At 38.9% G+C, this 20,204-nt stretch overlaps 1 protein-coding gene across 1 annotated transcript in view; it reads right to left on the bottom strand.

The window, feature by feature from the left end:
- The window catches only part of MEP1B (meprin A subunit beta), a 34,288-nt gene extending 17,089 nt beyond the window's left edge, over positions 1–17,199 (bottom strand). Inside the window, exons 1-10 of the mRNA XM_008497612.2 lie at positions 17,137–17,199; positions 12,886–12,904; positions 12,650–12,700; positions 12,504–12,547; positions 11,412–11,484; positions 9,902–10,019; positions 5,422–5,600; positions 3,933–4,151; positions 1,314–1,466; positions 352–567 (exon numbers count right to left, since the gene is read on the bottom strand). Of these exons, the coding sequence (XP_008495834.1) occupies positions 352–567; positions 1,314–1,466; positions 3,933–4,151; positions 5,422–5,600; positions 9,902–10,019; positions 11,412–11,484; positions 12,504–12,547; positions 12,650–12,700; positions 12,886–12,904; positions 17,137–17,199 (1,135 nt within the window). The remainder of the gene's footprint in view (positions 1–351; positions 568–1,313; positions 1,467–3,932; positions 4,152–5,421; positions 5,601–9,901; positions 10,020–11,411; positions 11,485–12,503; positions 12,548–12,649; positions 12,701–12,885; positions 12,905–17,136) is intronic.
- Between the last annotated feature and the right edge of the window lie 3,005 nt (positions 17,200–20,204).

Genomic DNA, 20,204 nt, shown 5'->3' with positions numbered 1-20,204 from the left:
ACTTTCTTATTCATTGTAATTTATTCTAGTGACCAAGTTTATCTGTTGCTATTGATACCAGCAATTCTAGAAAAGTTAAAATGACCACTCATTAAATTTTAGCTATTTTGGTGATAAAACTATCTTGGTAATGCAAGGGCTTGTAATTGTGGTAATTGACTGTATTATAGGAAAATGGCTGACAGAGGATCCATCAAATATAATTTCACCAGCAGAGAATCGATTACATTGCTAGAGAAGAAGCCAAAATATAATGCTAGGAGATGAGTCACTTTGCTACAGTATTTCCCTCCAGTACTTTGAAAAGGACATTGAGTATAGATTAATGGAAAATGTGATTTTATTCCATACCTTTAATCTCTTCAACAAATCTCAAAGTACCGTTTGGATGGGCTGCAGGATACTCCCTGACCCAGACATACAGCCGGTCGCTTTCATGACCGCTGTTATAAAAATAGAACTGTAAACACTGAAAATTCCTTTTGGGATACAGAATTCGACTCTCCAGGGTGGCTGTGCTTCCTTCTGTTCCAGCACTGGTGTTGAAATGCATAAAGTAGCCAGAATCTGTCACAAGGCAACAAGAAATGAACAGCAGAGGAGAGAGAAAACAAAATTTTCATGGTTTATCCCTATTCTTAACACTGTACTGTAATAATGTTAGAAGAGATGCTCAGGTCAGGGTAAGGTAGAAATATTCAGCCTGAGGATGGTTACCTGTTCACATTCTCCAGAGGGAGGACTGTTCTCCTCGCAACTTTTTTCCTCATTTGGCTGTCTCTAAGAATTTGTTCTCAAAAGTGTGGGCTTTTCTCTTTAGCCAGTGCCAGTAATCCACAGATGACTCTCAGGAGGACTGGTTTAAGTTCCTGAACTCATGAAGTTTTCTTTGGCAGGTTCAGAGACAACTGGCTTTATTCTTATAGAATTATTCACCTGAACTCTGTTAGTATACATGATTTCTAAACTCCAGACGTTTTCAAAGACTTACTGAGCAATTATTCAGAAAAAAAGCAGACTTTCTGGTGTGCCTGTGCTGTAGGTTCAAATATTTTATGTAGCTCTCATGGTAGGATGTGACACTAAGACTAGAAAACAGCTCAGAAGTGTTAAGGACATTCAATCTTCTCAAATAATCAGAAAATTGAACTTATCACTTGATGTTCTTAGGTATGTAGATTTATGTTACTTAGTTAAAAAATAAACTGCAATTTGTCAACAAATAAACAGAGAGCAAAGCCAAGATCAAAGTCAACTCCCACGCCTCTTCAGATAACACTTTCCAGAGAGATAAGAACAGTCTTTTCTCATACCTTCACATTCTCCCATATTAGTGTGATCAGTGTTTGGCCCAGCAGGAACTTGAGACAAACGCTGCCAATCAGTGTTGTCATCTGAACTTTGAATCATGCCACATATGCTTTCAAGTTCAAAACTGCATGTGTCCATGAAAGTTAAGGAGGAGGCTATAAAATCAAAACAAAACAAAAGTTGTGAATCTCTGTTATACAACATACCTTCTAACTCTTAATGTTCAAAGCCAAGAGCAGAGAACAGCTAAGAAATGTAAGCACAAAATAATCAGTGGCTTCAAATACTATCAGTATTCATAAGTTCAGTTTTTAGGAATACAAAACACTTGGTGACTAATGCTGACATAAATAAGATGTCATCAGGATGACAACAGTCACCAAGGAGTGCAGCTAATTATCATATCAGTAACATATCACATCTTTTATTTGTAAAAGAAACACTAATATTAACACCAACCCACCAACTTTCGGAGACTTCCTTCTCATATCTCTGCTTTCTTTCACTAGTCCACAGACAAGCAGAGATTTTGACAAAAGTTCATTAATTCATAAACTGGAGTGTTCATTATAGTGAAATACAGCAGAGCAGAAGTCATGTCACTGCAGCAAGAAAACCTTGATTTTAAAAATGCTTCACTGAAAAAAAAACATTTGGCACAGGTATGTTTGGAACCAGAGATCTCTCATCTCATACATATTTTTAAGGTCCTGCATATAACCAGTGGAAAATTAAGTGGAGGAAGACTGTGAAGTTAAATAGAAAAGTGAAAACACTGTATGACATATTTTCTCTGCCTGAAGCAAACACTGGATGGGTGAGGGAGGGCAGAGTCCAGGTTTATCCCCATTCTTACGGTTGTTTCCCATTGTACTGTGTCTGAGCTCTGTGTAACCCCAGCAGTGATTTGAAAACAACTGAGTTAATAAAATGCTTCATTATTATTTCTTTTCAAACTATGTATAAAATATTGTGTCAGGTCTAAAGGTTTCGCTGCACCACAAAAAGGACCTTGATTAGCCGAAAAATCAACTTCAGTGGTATGCCAAATGCTTCATTTAGGCTGTAGCTCGAGGAAGCACTTAAGTATGAACTGCTGCCAAATCAGCTCTACTGCTGAGATGTTTTCTGCTCTCCTTGGAGAATGTTTAACAGTCCTCTGGAGGTTGCAAGGCTATCAGAAGTGTGGTATGACCAGTACCTTTTAAGATACAGTATTGGTATGGCTGTAAAAGCCAAGAAAATATTTTCACAATAACTCTTATATTGATGGCTGATGAAAGGGGGAAAAAAATATAAGAAAAAGAAAAAAAAAAGTAAAAGAAAAAGAAAGAAAAAGAAAAAAAGCAAAAAAAGCAAAAAAAAAAGCAACAAAAAAAAGCAAGATGTCAAATGTCAGGAAGAAGGTAAGCAAAAATGGAGAACTATTAGATGAGAGAACTCTTTGAAATCAAAATACAAAACAAAATATGAAATTGATTTCCCCACACAGGACAGAAGCAGTCTAACTATTAGAACTAGAACATGCCAGCTGAACAACAGGAAAAGAGAAAAGCAAGACACACTTGCTTGCAATGTATTTTTTTTAGATTAACTAATGAAACAAGGGAAGGGGACACTGCTTGAGGCAGGTTTTGAACTCCATCTTCACCAAAAGCCAGGAATTTTCTTGATATGTGCTGAAATGCTGGACTTAGAAGAAAATACATGAGGCCTGAGCCAATACATGCTGAGCCCTAACTTTAGTGGCTGAGGGAAACTTCATGGTCTGTTCTATTAAGGGATATACTAGAAGGGGAAAGCAGACTAAAATCTAGTGTTACCATAGGCCTGAAAGACAGTCCTAAAGAAGAGATCAGAACAGCAGTAAGGTATCAATCAGGATTATCATAAAACATAACTGTAAACCAGTACTCAGTGCTTGGTATAATGAGGCAATAAAGTATAAGTTTTCATCTGAGTGCTGGGGCACATTTGATGCAGTCACAATTACAGAATTATATTCCAGCTTGGCTACAGAGTTCTCTATATTTCTCTGTCTTTTATTTTCACTCAACTTTTCAAATAAATCCAATGTGAGCAGAATAATTTTTGACCACTTCTGAAAGAGACTGTGTTTTAAAATGAGAATGAAATGTTAAAAGCTTGTATTTTCCTTATAACAGCATGTGTACCCTATTTGCATGAACACACACTGTCACACTGATTGCATGAGAGCAGGGTAGGTATGACAGCCACAGCAAAGATACTTATTTCTGAGCAACAGCTGCAGAATAAAGGGAAAAAAGGAAAAACAAGCAAACAAAAAAAGCTTGCACCAGAGCACACATTTTAAAGAGACACCCAAGGGATGAACAAAAATCAGTTGCTGAGTGAAGCTGTTTTTTAAGTAAAGGTCAGATAAAATTGCATGGAAAATTCTGCTATACAGCAGTGTTTCTGCAGGGAGGCTATGTTATTTCTAGCTATACCATTATTTCTGGTGTTTTTAGCATAATTCACTGCTCCACATATATTAGCATCTCTTTCACTCATGCTCGGATGAGTTCAGTATGTATGTATCACTCTCATTTCTTTCATATGCCAGAGGCAAAAAAATTAAAAGAAATGGAGAAACTTACAGCAATTGTACAGCTGGTTTAGTTTCTGCAGATCATAATCACTGAAATCCATTCTCTGTCCTATTACATCCATGAAGTCTGGAATGTTAGTGACAATGGTGGGTTCAGTTCCGTTCCTGAATGCAGTTTTGCTGTAGTGCATCACAGAAGTATAGTCATAGGGAACATTCAAGAAGTCTGATACTTTATCATCATATTTGTTGAAATTATGTTCTTTACCTGTGGGGGAAAAAAGGAAAGACCAGGAGTTTTGATATACAGACTTAATGTGACAGCAAAATTTATCAGCTTCCTGAGTACTTTTTTGTGGTTCCTTATTTGTACTTACTCTGTAAAACTATTTTATTTCTAGTCTAGGCTTATTTACTTTCTTCTTTCAGACACCGGAACATAACATGATGATTTTTCCTGGGTTTTGCTACCACAAATATTTTTCCTGTGAAGCTTGTCAACTTTGATGGGTTTGTGATACTCAAAAATAGTGATACTGTTTCAGTACTCAAGTTGATGCAATTCAAAACTGTAATGCCTCCCTGTTTCTCATCTGTATTGTGTTAAGTTTACTCAGTGGTCATATTAGCTTGCAATAAATGAGTTAGAGTTGTCATTAGATAATTTTCCAGAATTTAACTATACATATATTTTCTGGAATACGAGCAAAAAAACTTTACTAACTACCCAATGGAATGTAGAGTTTTAAATGTTTTAAGTTACTCAAAATGCAGTAACTATATTATGGTCAATGTATAAAAGCTGCAGCAGTTTTAAATTGCTAGCAGTAGTGTAATTTGTCATTGAAGAGTCAGCGAACCATAATGGAAATCATACAACAAAGTCTAAGTAATTTTCTGTAATACATACTTGCATATGCACCCAGTGATTGATCACAACTAAGAATGCATTAGATTTAATCATTATCTGTTTTTTTCAGTCTTCTGTTTGTACCTGTGTAAGGAAAGCATCAAGCCTCTGGATGGAGTCTCCCTCATCTGCACCCCCTTACTGCACTCTTCTGCTGCCCACACTGGCTGTAAGGGCCAGGGAGAAAGAGTACAACCAGTATTTTCACTGAAGATTTTCTACTGGCTTTGATCACACCGGGTTTTTCAGAGTGGGATGATTTTTTTTCCAATTACTTTTCTTTTGTTAAAGGGAGAGTAGCAGTGCTTTTAGAGTACTCATTTAAGCAAACTAAATTACTCTCTTCTGTTGCGCTGCTGCACAACATGTAGCATGTCAGGATTCAGATCTCTTGTGAGGTCTCTGGAAAATGCTGTTCCAAAAGGAATAACCACAGCAACAACAAATGAGGCTTTCTAAGCCAAATGGAGGTCACATGATATTTAATTCATCGATACACTGGCTTTGAAAACTAGGTCCTGGCACATGAAGAGTGCGACCACCAAAAGATGTCTGTGAAAGAAGGGATGTTCCACAGCAAACCCCCTAACACCAGAGCCTGAAAGGAAAAACAGGGGGAGTGACTGACCAGACTGAATCCTGTCCCAAATGATGGACACGTAGTCATCCCGGTCAGACCGTGACTGCTCATGCCAGAATCCCAGGGCATGCAGGAACTCATGCTGGATTGTCCCAGTCTTGTCACAGTTGGCTCCAATGGAGAGCGCCTGCAACCCATGCTGAAGGTTTCCAACTGAGGACCAGCAGCTAATATTGAAATAAAATGAGAGGGGGCTCTGTGAGACATGTACCATCCTCATGCCATGGGAAATCCAGCATCAGTCTGTTCAATAGGTGTATTTTCAACATAAGTTTTCTAATTGAGTCTTGAAGCTACATTTTGCTACAGAGAGCACCTTGTCATTGACCTGTTCCCTACCAGATCCTTTTCTCACATATTTAGCTATGTTTTGATGAACAAGCAATTACTCAACTCTGGCTCTATTTTCCTGTTTTTTAATGGGTTTTCTTCAGCAGAAAAATGTTGAGCTATTTGTGACAGAAGAAAACTGATGAGGTTTTCATTGGTACATTGGTAAACATCAAAGGTTGTGGACACAAGATTTAGAGCAATGAAGATACTATGAATTAACAATTTTTAGCTGGAACAGAGTATGTGACTGTGACTGCACTCTGAGCCTGTCCTTATTGTAAGGTAAACCAGGTTTACATTCTGAAGGGTTGGTAGATTTGACAGTGTCTGTAACAAACTCTTTTCTTTCTAGTTATTTGTGAGCTGCTCCACCAGAGCATTTGCTGCTGACACACACTCTTGAGGATGAGCAAAGCTACAGCTGTGCTTGGAGTTTTCAGTAAAGAATTAAAAAATTCAGTGAGCTCTCTGCACAAGCCAATAAAATGGCACCCCATATCCACAAACTAGTAAGCACTGAGAGTTACATTTAATTTGGTATTTTATGCAGCAAATAAATCAACACTTATCCAATGAAGTCCATAAAATTAATCAGGCACAAAATATGCCATAGGATTTGCAGTCCTATCACCCCAGAAATTTAAAACCACAAGCACACCATGTGCTTTCGAACTCTGTAACTTATTAGTGCACAAAATTCCCCAGTATTTCTCTTTCCACAAAGTAGTACGGGCCTTGGCTATTGATTACTCATTAATACCACAGCATGAGACCTGGGCAGGAGCACATGTGGTATCCATGATTTCACAGGCTTCCCTTGAACAAGGCCTCACAGTGATTATGAAGATTTTTCTGGTACTGCAGAAGTCCAAGAAGTCCATCATAATTCTGGGCCCACCTCATACCAAAACAGCTGCCTCTGGCTTCACTAAAAGCACATCCAGAACAGCTGGCAAAACCAGCACCCCATAAACCAGGGCATGCAGCCTCCCCTTGCCTTCACTCTGCCAAATGTCCATGACACCATCATTCAGGAGACAAAAAGAGAGTAAATACAAGGCCTGTGTCACCCAGCACCAAGAACAGTGAATGGGACAGGGCACTCTAAACCAATGTGTATCTGGAGCAACAGATACACAAAGTCGTAAGGGTGGAGAAAAAAAATGTGAGGAATGTCCCAGCTTCCACAAGTGTGTGAGAGCTCTATGTCCCCTGATTCAATGCTTCCTGCATTGCCAGGTGCTCTATCAGAGGCTAGAAGAATAGAGAAGCACTGAGTAACTCCACCAGCCTGCTTTTTTGTAAGATGGGCTGTAATTTCATACATGCCATCAGTAGCAATGAGGCCACTTGGAAACCCCGTTCTCTAAGTGAACTCACTTACTTCAGGTCCATTTTTTTTAATAAGGTCCTGCTAGTAAATAACTTTCCATAGTATAGAATCATAGAATCATAGAATGGTTTGGGTTGGAAGGGACTGTAAAGATCATCTAGTCCCAACTCCTCTATGAGGGGAGGGACACCTCCTACTCAACCAGGTTGACCAAAGCCCCATCCAACCTGGCCTTGAACACTTCCAGGAGGGGACAGCCACAACTTCTCTCATCCCAGATCACCAGACTAGTATGAGCACACAGACACTTCAATTTACCAGCACCATGCTGGTTAGCCAGGGATCTGTATCAATTCACTTCTGCACAGGTTCCCTTTGCCATGTTGCCAGAGTGGCAAAGAGCTGGGGTGAACTCCTAGGAGATATCCATGAAAATCTGAAGTCCCATGTGGAAATACCAGAAATGTGGTTGATGCTCCCTGGTCTGCTAACTATCTGACTATGACAGCATGCAAGTTTTCCTGCTGAATGAGTTCTCTTCATGAGAAGAGTAGCAAGAAATCCATTGCAGGAAGACACCCCAGACTGTTCTGTGAGCTCTACAGACACCAGCTAGGTCGGATGTTCCAACATTTCCATAGTTCACAAGCATCCCTCACATATTTTGCTTAGCACACAGGCTGGAGTCAAGAAAAGGTCTTAAAATTTATCCACAGCCTAACCACTGCTGCAGATGCATAGGACTGAATAAAGGGTGAGATGAAAGGCTGTGTGCTAGAAAACCTTACACAAATCTCTACTCAGTTAGCATTATGAATATATATGTATGTATGTATATGCAAACCTAATATGAGCAGCAGCCAAGGCTTGGCAAATAGTAGATAAGGAATGTGGACATGGAGAGGGCTCCTTGCATGGGGGCTGACGAACACTGTGCATGTATATCAGAGACTATAAATGTATTTTTACATAGGCAGTCCACACAACAAAATAGCAGCAGGCTTCTGTTGTGGTTGACTTAATTTGAATTCAGAAGGATCCATATGGGAACTTTATGGCCTACTACAAATCCTTTTGACACGAAGTTCCCCCACCTCCTTCAGTCTGTTTTATAGATGCAAGCCAAGATCAGAAAGGCAAGGATGATTTATCATCTTTTCCTTGGTGTGACAAAACCTCAGGAATCTGGCTGGTGTTGCCAAGGACTTTGTGATCCTATGTGCCCTGTACCCTCTGGACAGGCCTCCAGTCTGCAGTTACAAGAGTCCTACTTGATTTTTTTAAAAACAGTCAGGAATGGTAAAGTGGAAATTGGTTGGGTTTTCCACCATTCACCTTGTCCCATTATTTCAGAAGAGAAGGATGGAATGAAATGAAAGGCAGCTAATGCAAGGTCAGTCCTGATAATTTCTTTGTACAGCTCCCCAAGCTAGTTCACTAAAACTGGACAGCCAGTTTCAGGAGACTGCACTATTTAGCTTCAATCTTTTCAAAAGTGCTACTGAACATTAATTTCTTTATGAATGTGTCTGCTGAGGTACTAGAAACATTTCAGGGCAAGCAACACACCAGGCAGTGAAGGCAAGACATGCTGTCCCACTAGAGTGACTTGTTTTCTTCATCACTGTGACTCATCTGTCTTTAATAGACACAGAAATGAAACATTGTGCAGAGGCCTTTTGCTTGTCATAGGCTAAACATGGTGGTTCTTTTTCAGGTACAATTATTAGCAGATTCAATGTCTACTTTATGTGCTAAAGGACTAAAAAATTTAGCTACATGAATTTTCCATTTCAATCAAAAAGCTGATGAGTCGTTACCACAGGAAAATGCATTGCTCCCTAAGTCTCCACTTTTATATCTTTTAGGGTTGAGTTTCAATGTCATGTGCACAACATGAAAAGCAGAAAACAGAAAGAGCCAGAGACTGAAGAAAATTTGAAACAATTATCTGCTACATATATCTCAGAACAAGCCAAAGGGAAAGGGGGGCTTTTCTATTATCAGAAAATCCTTTACTATTTATGAATGCATTCTCATACCAGGAAATTATTTTCTGAAAGCAAAATTCCTCACAAGGCTATTAAACTTTCCCTGATTTTTTCTAACAGAGAAATGGTTGTGTACAGAGTGCAGAATATATTTGTTCTTGTTGCATTTTTTTGACAGAGACTGTCTTGGAAAAGGGAAGCAGCTGGAGCAATTTTGACTTCTTTACTGGAGTCTTATTTTGCAACATATATAGCTGAATAACGTAATTATTAATCAAAAGAAGTAAATAAACAGAAACCTCTGTAAAATATCTCAGTGCTGTGCAGCATTTAAAGATATCACTGTTATAGCCAAGAGCTGATGTGACATCATTCAAATGCAACTCCATTTGCTATAGTCAAACTGCTGACCCACAGTTAGAACTACCATACTTCTACTGGAATTTTTTTCCTAAAGACTAGTGTTTAATAAGAATGACCATTTGAAAGTGACACTCTATATGTCCAATAACCAGTCTAGAAAAAAAAATTGGCTTGTTTCTGATATATTTTACCATGCCCAGAAAATTAGCTCTTATAGGACTTGATCACCTCTTATATTTAAAAATAAGTATTAGCAGGAAATAGTTGATGACTACTAGGTAATACCTGTTTTGGGAACTACTAAAATTTCCAATTTAAAAAAGACCGGAAAAAGACACAACAAAAATTTAAAAATTATAATCAGATATATCAGTTTTAGAGTGAATACTGGCCATGAAAATAACCTGTAGCCAAACAGAATGAAAGTTTTTTATATTACTCTTCTTACCCACTTCCTTTGAAGACAGATATGTAATTCTTCTCCCCTTCCCAAGGTTTGAAGTCAATACAGGTTTTCAGTCGATACTGTTCAAATGCCTTGAGGATGACCCCCTTAGCATTCATTTCTGCAAAGCAAACAGTGTTCTTGTCAATACTGAGCCAACAGCAAGTCCTAAGTACCGTTCCAGCAATATTTTATTAAAATAAACAGGCTTTTTGCTGAATTAAAAGCCAGGTAGGGAACTAAGCCCCATAGTTTTCATTATTGTGACATTACATCTTCTTCTTGTTTTGTTTCCAGGCAATTTTTCTTTGATACTTACATATAAAATAGGGCATGGCGACTATATAATACATGATAGTGCATGGTTCCTACTTTTGCAAAACCTTTAATTTAATTTGCTGAGATGTATGTGAACAACTTTTAAATAAAGAGGGAACAAAGACATCAGATTTCACCTCATGCAAACTGTAGGCTACAGATACCTCAGAGAACTTCTCCAGGACTTCAGTTGCTAACATTATGTCTGGGTTGTCTCCTCTAAGCAACTTCCATCATTTCCGTCCCTTCAGAGGTTTAGATATGAACCTCAGCTGAGGCTGAGTGATTTTTTCTCCCTTCACATTTTGTAGTAAGGGCACAATCTCCCCATGTGGCACATGGTCTGAACTCCCTGTCTTATCACTTGCCTCTGCTACGGAGAACCACAGCCAGGTGAATTTTCAAAGGGAGAGAGACAAGCTAGGATCTGTCCCTGGCCCCAGAACAGGGAAGACAGCAATATGTCATTCCAAACTGCTTGCCACTGGTGCTGTAGATGATGTAAATGGCCAGGTATACTTGCTTCCTTTTAAAAGATCTTCATTGCCCTGCTTTTCCTTCTGCTTAGTACAGTTTCACATCATATGCTTTTGTCACAGTTTAACACTGGCTTTGCCCTCGTGATGCCTCAAATTTATACTGAGTGTGACGTATATGGGATGGAATACTCTGTTTGGTCAATTCTGGCATCTATCTTGTCCATTCCTCCCCAAAGGAGGACTGCAGGTGGGACCTCTTTACTCCTTCTGGAGGGTAAAATGTTTTCCTCAGAGCTGAGCAGTGTCCTTGGCTCTGCATACCAATCTCTAGCAGTAACTATAAACATTGAGTGTTATCAGTCCCAGAAGCAAACACTGTCTGAGAAACTTACTGTTAATTTCAGCAAGTGCAACTACGTACAAGAGACTTAGCTAAAAGCAAAAGTACAAGACAGAAAATCACCTTTATCCTGGCCCAGACCAGGACAGCCTTAAAAATCACATCAATCTGCTCAGCCATAGCAATGGAGGGATAAGAAACATCCAAGAAAGGAGCACCAACACCAAGATGATATACCCCACTTGTGCATATCCAGGTCCAGTCCTGCTGTGGCAAATAGCCTGCTCTACACTTATAAGAGGAAAGGGTGTCACAGGATCTTTATTTCAATTGACACAACACACAGACAGATGTGCAGTAACAGCAAATACTGTACCCAAGCTATCATCAAGGACATAGGGGATAACACGTGGCCACCGATAGTTGTCACCAATGATGGAGTTTCGGTCCTGAGAAAAGAAAAAAAAGTATGCAGTCCTCAGTAAAATATTAGTTAGGACCAGGAACTACAATAGTGCTAAAGCAAAGCATGTCTCCTACAAGTCCATGTAAGAAATATACAAAATCAAAGAACTAAAAGCTTTGGCAGATCAGTCAGAGATCTAAGACTTGGGTTTGAAATCCCTTCACTCCCTTCTACCAGTGTCTCCAGTTTCTGCAGCATTTTCTCCATAAAAATTACTTGAGATTTTGATGCACATGTGAGAAGATCTTCAGATCCTGTGGCAAGCATTAGTATCTAATGTCCTGAAAACTGGAGAGATTAATAATTCAGTAATTTTTCATGATGTAGAAGTGTGTTTCTATGCCCCTGAGAAATGCTTTCCTTGCCTTCACCAGTGTGCCCAAGCCAAAGAAGTTCACCAAAACGAGAGTAAAACACCACTGACTTTCAGAGGTACAAGACACTTTTGGGGTTTTGACTGAGAGATGTAACTTGCTATGTTTGGGGTTTTGTTTGCTTGTTTGTTTGTTCGTGTTTGGTTTGTTTTGTTTGTTCTTTGTGTGGTATTACAGATCAAATTTACCCACTGGTTTTAGTGAATCTACTTACATGATGAAGGTTTTGCAGCACTGGTCTGTAAATTCAATTGGCTCATAATAAATGTTATGCTGATAAATTAAGAATCTTTATATAAACTTGTCTGGATAGGATCAGTTCTGCTGCATCCCTTAAAAGTGCAAATATAAAAACCACAGTACAGGAAACAAGAAACTAATTCTATTGATCTGATGGCTAAACCAATCTTATTTGGGATACTGTTTCTGCAAATGCACCCCACTCTTTAATTTTCTGTGATATTTGGTAGGAATCTATCCCCAAACATTTTCAGTTTATTGTTACATAAACAGCCTTCACTGTTAGTAGGAGCAGGATGCACCAATCTTTTATTTTGGTGCAGATGATAATTTAAATTGCATAGGACAATTACATATTTCTGGTTTCATGTTTTATATTTGAACTCACCCTATCAAGTTTGATGTCTCCCTCAAAAAGGTCTAGTCCTAAAGCTAAAGAAGAGAAGAGATTAGCATTCAGTTATTGTATTGATCTGTGGCTACCGTAACAAAAACAACCACAAAAATTAAAAGATAAACTGAATTTTTGAAAACCTTCATTGATGTCAAAGATGTCTTGCTCAATTCCTCCATCCACATCTATTCCTGAAAAATAAAAAGCCAAGTTAGGCAGGACATTAGCTCTTGCTGTTATCTTTATGAAGTGTGAAAATTAATGCAATAACAATAACAGTAATTATAAGTCTGTGTCTGTCCTAGCAATGTTTATGAGCAGCTGTTTTTGTTGACTGCCTCCCGTGCATACAAATAGATTTCTAAACAGAACTCACCAGTTGTCTCTGGAGCAGGCTGGGGAGGGGAAAGAAAAAAAAGATATTATTAGAAAGGCACATAATGAAATGCAGCTCGCGTTACTCTCTCAACAATATTAGGGATGCAATTTAAGCTCAACTGACAGCACTTAGAGCATGGCTTTGTGTCAGGCTGACTTGACCCACTGCCTTCTCATGTGACTGGCAATGTTTATGGGCTGGCTTTGTGTCCTCCCCACTCCAGGATGCCCAACAAGTCGCTCAGTGCTGCCTCTGGGAAATTTTCACAACTGATTGTAGAGAAACAAGATAAACCAGGTGCCTCGAGTTGCCAGTGAGTGGGTGTGAGTCCACCTGTGCCTGATTAGGACAGGCCCCTATTGGGCATGAGCAAGACCAGGGGGCCAATAAAGGTGGGACACACACCCACAGAGGAAGCTCACTCTGGTGCAAGGCAATGGAGGGGCCAGCAGCTCATCTAGCCTCAGGAGCAAGAAAGGCTCCTCCCGCTACAACTGATTTTCTCTCACAGTTTCAGGCAGTGCCTAACAATCTTTCACAAACAGAAAAAAAAAAAAGCCTGTGATTTCTAGTAAATCAAGTATCGCTACTTAGTCAGGCACATAGCAAGGGCTGGGTATAGAGTCCAGGTCATTTCATCCCCCTTCAGTGGTGTGGATGGACTCCTCAGCAACACCAGCTCAAAGGTGGTTTCTGCAATTCATAAAATTCAGGTTCTACAATGGAGCAAGACCATAGAATGATACACATAGCACACTTTACCTTGCCATAACATGCTCACAGAATATAATCTATACCTTTTTATTGGACTAGATGCTTCATTTTGGACTGGTTTGGACATACATGGCATAATACTATGCAGCTATTTCTCACACAGTGAATAAAATAAAGAACAGCCTTTCTAAGCTAATGTTGCTGGGTGGGTTTTCTTGTTTCTCACCAGAAGTCTTGTGTTCATGTGTTTGAAAAGGAGTTCACAAACTGAAGGTAAAAAACACCCTTAAATTCTAAGCTCTGACAATACACATTACAGATACAGCAAATGGTAAGATGTAGCACCAGTTCTGCAAAGCAGTGTGAGATGTGAGATTTTTACTTTGCCTTTTACTACAGTTCCTTTCCTCCCCGCCCAACAGTTTTACTTCATAGACATAATTTGTTATCTTCATACATGCAGTTATGCACATAGGACTTTGTCAGGGTGAAAACCATTTGCAAATGCCATCAAAAGCAATTAAGATTACAAGATCAGAATGTTGAATAATGTCAAAAATCAAGTCCATGCAGTCCACAAGAATACTAGTTTTGGTAATCTTTACCACCTGTATGATGGTTAAGAACATAGTATGGCCAGAATACTCAAGAGAGATTCAAGTGCACATGTACTTGACAGAATTACAGCATCCAACCATCAACACCCCGCCCGCAGTAAAATCAATATAAAATCAATTAAAAAATATACATATTCAATATCTGTATCATCCTGCACACTATAACATGTCCTTAAGTGCCTTGTCTACATGTTTTTTTAAATATGTGTAGACACATACATCCACAGATGGTGACTCCACCACCTCCCTGGTCAGCCCATTCCAACACCTAACTACTCTCTCAGTAAAGAAATTCTTCCTAATATGTAGTCTAAACCTCCCCTGGTACAACTTCAGGCCATTTCCTCAACTCTATTCACTTGAGAGAAGAGGCCAGCACCCACCTCCCTACAACCTTGTTTCAGGTAGTTGTAGAGGGCAATAAGGTCTCCTCTCAGCCTCCTCTTCTCCAAACTAAACATTCCCAGTTCCCCCAGCCTCTCCTCACAGGGCTTGTTCTCCAGACCCTTCAGCTTGGTTCTTCTAGACCTGACTTTTAGCACATAAAGATGAGAACAATTTTGAGGAAAAACATAACTGTGGACAAAAACTAATGGGGTTCATATAAAAACTTTGACCAAGTGCAGAAAAAAAATCACAACTGTCACTTGGAAAGGTTCAGAATGAAAGCTTTGAAATTGTCAGAATGTCCTATTTTAGCTTTTTAACAAAAGATAAATTTTCAATCTGAAATTAATATCTTGTGAAAACTTCAGCAAATGACAGGAAGAAATTACTGTAAATACAAAAGCTTGAAACCTCATTTTATCATTTTGTTTCACCTGAGTGAAAATTAATTCAAACTGTTTCTACACAAGTTCTGTCAGATTTTAATATGTTCTGATTGCCTAAGAGGGGAAACCATTTTTTGCCTAAAGAAATAGAGGCTATAATAGGTTGTAGGTTTGAGATAATGGCTAATTGGCATGAGATAGCATAATCAAATGCTTAATATCTAAATGTTATATAAACAGGTGAACTGTTTAATCAGCTCCTTCTGCTGCTTCTTAATTTTCTGAATGAAAACTCCCACCCACATACATCCTTGCTCAGTCTACAGTCAGGATTTTGACCTTGAAGTGCCAGTTGCAAAAAACATTGAGTAGAATCTGTTTCCTGACCCTGTTTCTCCTGAAACTGTCATGTTTCAGTACACCACAGTTTTAGATTGTTTCAAAATTTGGTAGTTTTTAAGGTACCTGACTTTTAGAAACCCAGTGTCATGTTGGGATAGTGGCCAAGTCCATGTTTCTGGAATTGGGCAGATGCAAATGCTGAAGGATTGATTTTGAGCTCGCATTTCACTGAGTTAACAGATATTATTTAGGTTTATATTGGTACATGATAGGTAAGGGTGAGGACTCTGAAAAAAAAGAGTAAGCATATGTGACTGTATACAAATAGGGCTTAATAACACAATATCTTTTCCAGACATTGATAAATCTGCAATGCCAATAGATTCCTCTTACATTATGAAGTTTTAGTGTACAAATATCCTCTCATTACATTTCTTTGCCACTCGATATATGTAAGATGGTATCCAGTCCATGTCTTCAAGTTTTGAAATGAAAGTATAGCTTGTAAAACAAGCTGAAAGTCCATGGGCAAAGTAACACACATGGTGAAGACTTCATTTGCTTTTAAACTCTCATTGATTCTCAGCTGATGTGGAGGGGAAAACAATTACAACTAAATCTCACAATATTCAGAAGTTAACATCATGTTGTCGTATTTTCTGTTAAAGATTGTTGATGGATGAGAAGGTTGTTATTTATGTTGAATCCTCTTATAACCATTAAGGGAGAGCAAAAATGTTTCTTCAGTTTCAATAATTATGAACTACAATATACCTGTATCAACTAATCAGAAAGTATAACTGTAATAAAGGTAAAAACTGGCTAGCTCATGGAAAAGCTCCCTTATCAGTAGCAAAAGCTCACAAAGTGATATCAATGTAGTCAAGTCCAGTCGTACTTTTGCTGTATAAATCAAAATGTGAGTGGCTGAAGAATATCAAAATCAGAAGATGGCTGAAATCTGGACTGGTCCTCAGTATGTGAAAAGAGTTGCTGAATGGTTTATGCTGAAAAAATCCCTTTCATTACTCCTTTCTACTTCCTTCTCAACAAAACTAATCCTGTGAATCTCGACAGCGAAATACTCAGTTGCAAAACTTGTATAACATAGAATAGATACTGTAATCCCACTTAAATAATGTCACAGGAGGTAATACTTTACTCTGGAGCTTACCCTGAAGCTATAAACAGCTGAAATGAACATTCAACAACCTATGTTTTTTTATTCTCCAAACTAATCGTATTGTGTATCATATGTGCCTCTACAAAAAATTATCACAAGATGAACAAAAAGTTATATTTCACCACAAAAGACAGGAAATATCTCAACTATGACTTTTTTTTGGCATTGATTTCTCTGTTCCTGAATCAGAGGAACAGAGAGTAGTAATTTACAAGTATATCCAATGGCTAAAAAGGCATCAATTTCAACATCAAATATATAGTGCTATAGCAAAAAAAAAAAAAAAAATCCATTCAGATATGGAGTAGCAAAATAAACATTAATACTTATCTTGGTTCTAACCCCAGACTTGCTAATCTGGTAACAATACTTTGAATACTAGTGGACATTTTGCTTAGATGGGGAATGCAAGATAAGATCTTCCCATGTATAGCCAGGTCTACTAAAAATAGCAGCATTCAGACCCTGAGGAAACATAAATTGTTCTCTCTTCCATGTAGATGACATAAGAATTCTTATTTTGCAAACAGAAACATACTTAATCTTTCCCTCTCAAACTCATCTTAAGCTGTATTGCTTACCCAATCATATAAAGAATAAACATTCTTTGTTTTCTTACCTGACTCCAGACCACCTGAAGAAGAAGCCAAATTAAGAGCACGGGCACAGAAAACCAGACCATATTGTTACCCTGTCAGCAGTTTCATGGACAGAATTTCTGAGCGACTTGGTATTTAAGACAGTAAATATCATAAAGTAAAACCTTTGTCCTTTTATGAACGATTAACTCACCTACCTTGTTCTTTCCCCGTAAGTGAAGTCCATCAGTGCTATATTGCAGTAACTAATATACACCTTAACTATTTTTAAGCATAGCTGTGAAGAAAGGATTGGACACAAATTAACATTCAGGATGAAATGGACACAAGAAAATGGAACTAGAAGAGCTACAAGACATTCCAGTTAACCATAAGAAAAAAAATTCTATTCTAAGTGTTTCTAATCAGTGGAACAGGTTGCACAGAGAAGCTCTGGAGCCTCTATCCTGGGAGACAGCCAAAACAAAACCCATGGCCCTGAGCAACCTGCTGCAGATAACCATGTCACAACCAGGGGGATCTCCAGAAGTGCCTTCCCACCTCAGCCATCCTGTGATTCAGTGACAGAAAATGAAAGTGGGAAATGTGTGCACCTAAAAATACCTGTCAGCAACATAAATGCAGTACTTTGCTTTTAGAAAAGGCAATGCCATTTCTATTGCTGATGTATGTGAAACACTGTGTTTGTCAGTAAATCATATAATGGTATTCTTCTGGGCTGCTTAAAAATTCTATACAAAATAAAATTTTAAATGTCAGTGTCATTGTACTATCACCACTGGCTTTTACTCCTTGGCGCTTTAGCGTATTCCAACTTGAGTCATTTCTCCTTCTTACTAGCTGCAGAAGAGTGTTGAAATTGCCAGTTTCTTATTACACTTAAACTGAAGGTACTTGTAGTAATTGCACAGAATCATAGAATGGCTTGGGTTGGAAGGGACCTTAAAGATTATCTAGATCCAACCCTCCTGCCATGGGCAGGAACACCTATCACTACATTAAGTGACTCAAGGCCCCATCTAACCTGGACTTCAACACTTCCAGGGAGAGGACATCCACAACTTCTCTGGGCAACCTGTTTCCGTGTCTCACCACCCTCAGAGTAAAAAATTTCCTCCTAATATCTAATCCTAATCTCCCCTCTTGCCCCTTGTCCTCTTGATACACCCCCATGTAAAAATCCCTACCTCAGCATTCTTGTGGGCCCCTTCAGGTATTGGAAAGCTGCTATAAGGTCACCTCAGAGCCTCCTTTTCTCCAGGCTGAACAACCCCAACTTCTTCAGCCTGTCTTCATAGGGGAGGTGCTATGATAAACTTTGTATGCTTTTTAGGGGAGGTGCATAAGACTTGGCAAACATTTCACTTTCCTAGGCCAATTATTTGGCTAGAATATCACAAAAACTAAAAATGGAATTTAGATTTTGTATTGTAGATATATAGTCCCAAATTATTATATTAAAGTAACGTTTCTTATATTACTTTAGTTAACAGAGCTTACAAGAAAGAATGGGTTGATCCGAGGTAATGAGGACACCGGAACAATTTCTAGCCACTGAGGTCCACGCTTGTTTCACTGTTGATCCATTAAGAAGTAGCAGTTGTAGATATTGCTGTTCTTATAATATTAGGTTTTCCAACACAAGTAACATTTTGTGATCCTCAACCCACCAGTAGTGGTGGTGTCAACTGTCCTCAAAGTAGTGATGTCTGGAAGGTTGAAAAGCTTTTGTTAAGATTTCTTCTGCAAGTTCAGCCATCCTTGAATTCCTCATGCTGTCATCTTCAGCTGCTGGGAGATGATGGTAGGTCTCCTTTTGGAGTCTCTCTGGGTTAGATTGACTGTGTCTGCAGCAATGAGGGCTTCAGTCCAACTGGAATGGATCACTACATTGAAACACGTGGTGCTAAGAACCTGGCACATATGCTGTACATGTCTCAAAGGGGTTTACCTCAGACTGGCTCTGGTTTGATCCCAAAGACTGGACATCAGTGGTGGCAACTGGACTGTGTTATGTGGGGATCTGTAGTGAAATGAGGCAACCAGGTGCCACTAATTGCCAGGTAGTGGGCATGAGCTTGTATTAAGCCCACCCGTGCCTGATTAGTGCCTTTTATTGGCCCCCTAATCCTGCTCATGCGCAGTGGGGGCCCTCCCTAACCAGGCATAGGTGGGCTTAACACAAGCTCACGCCCACTACCTGGCAATTAGTGATACCTGGTTGCTTCATTTCACTACAGGGATCTGAAGAACATATTCTTGTTTTCATTTCAAACCAAATAAGTATAATTTGAACATCTCAAGACTGCTCTGTGATGTGAACTAAAAGCTTGGCAAATGGGAATGACGATGATACTTGCTTAAAACATAGAGCCCTGATCAAAAGAGACTAGTTTAGCTGCACCCATTACCCTTTGATTATAGTACCTTACAAGAGTCTTCTTGAAATGGTGGAATATGATGAACTTGAAAGAAATAGTACATTTTTTGGTCTTACTATTTGGTGTTGGAAGAAAACTTTGAAATCTGTTTTTCTACTCCTTTGGTTCCTTTTACATGCAAATTATCAAGACAATTTGTTCTTACATCCCCCCTTTTAAGATGCATCCAGCAGCATGGAGACCTCACACCAGCCTGTTCACAAGAGGAAATGGGGAGATGACTTTATTGTCAAAAGGAATGGCTCTATGAACATCTGCATCATGACTATCACTGCTCTCAGGACTTGGAAGTGAGTTACCCAAAGAAAACACTAGAAGGTGTTAAGCACCAAACAAAGAAGGCATCAAAGTTATATGCTAATCATGCATCATAGAGTCCTTATTCACATTTTTCCTCCAACTGACACTGCTTTTTATTAGACTCAGAGTTTTGATACCTCAACCAGTCATCTGGTGTAATAAAGCAAGACATAACAGAAAATTAAACATTTGTGGGCAGGCTGGAGAGGGTCCTACAAGGTACACAAAGCTGATCAAGGGATGGGGAAAACTGCTGTATGAGGAAAGGCTGAATGAACTGGATTTATGCAAGCTGAGAAAAGAAGGCTGAGGGAAGACCTTATCACTATGTTCCAATAGTTCAAGGG

The sequence above is a fragment of the Calypte anna genome, chromosome 2 (genome assembly GCF_003957555.1).
Source record: "Calypte anna isolate BGI_N300 chromosome 2, bCalAnn1_v1.p, whole genome shotgun sequence".
In the NCBI taxonomy this organism is placed as follows: Eukaryota; Metazoa; Chordata; class Aves; order Apodiformes; family Trochilidae; genus Calypte; species Calypte anna.
Note: the sequence above shows the minus strand (reverse complement) of the source record. Positions and strands in the feature narration are given on the sequence as shown.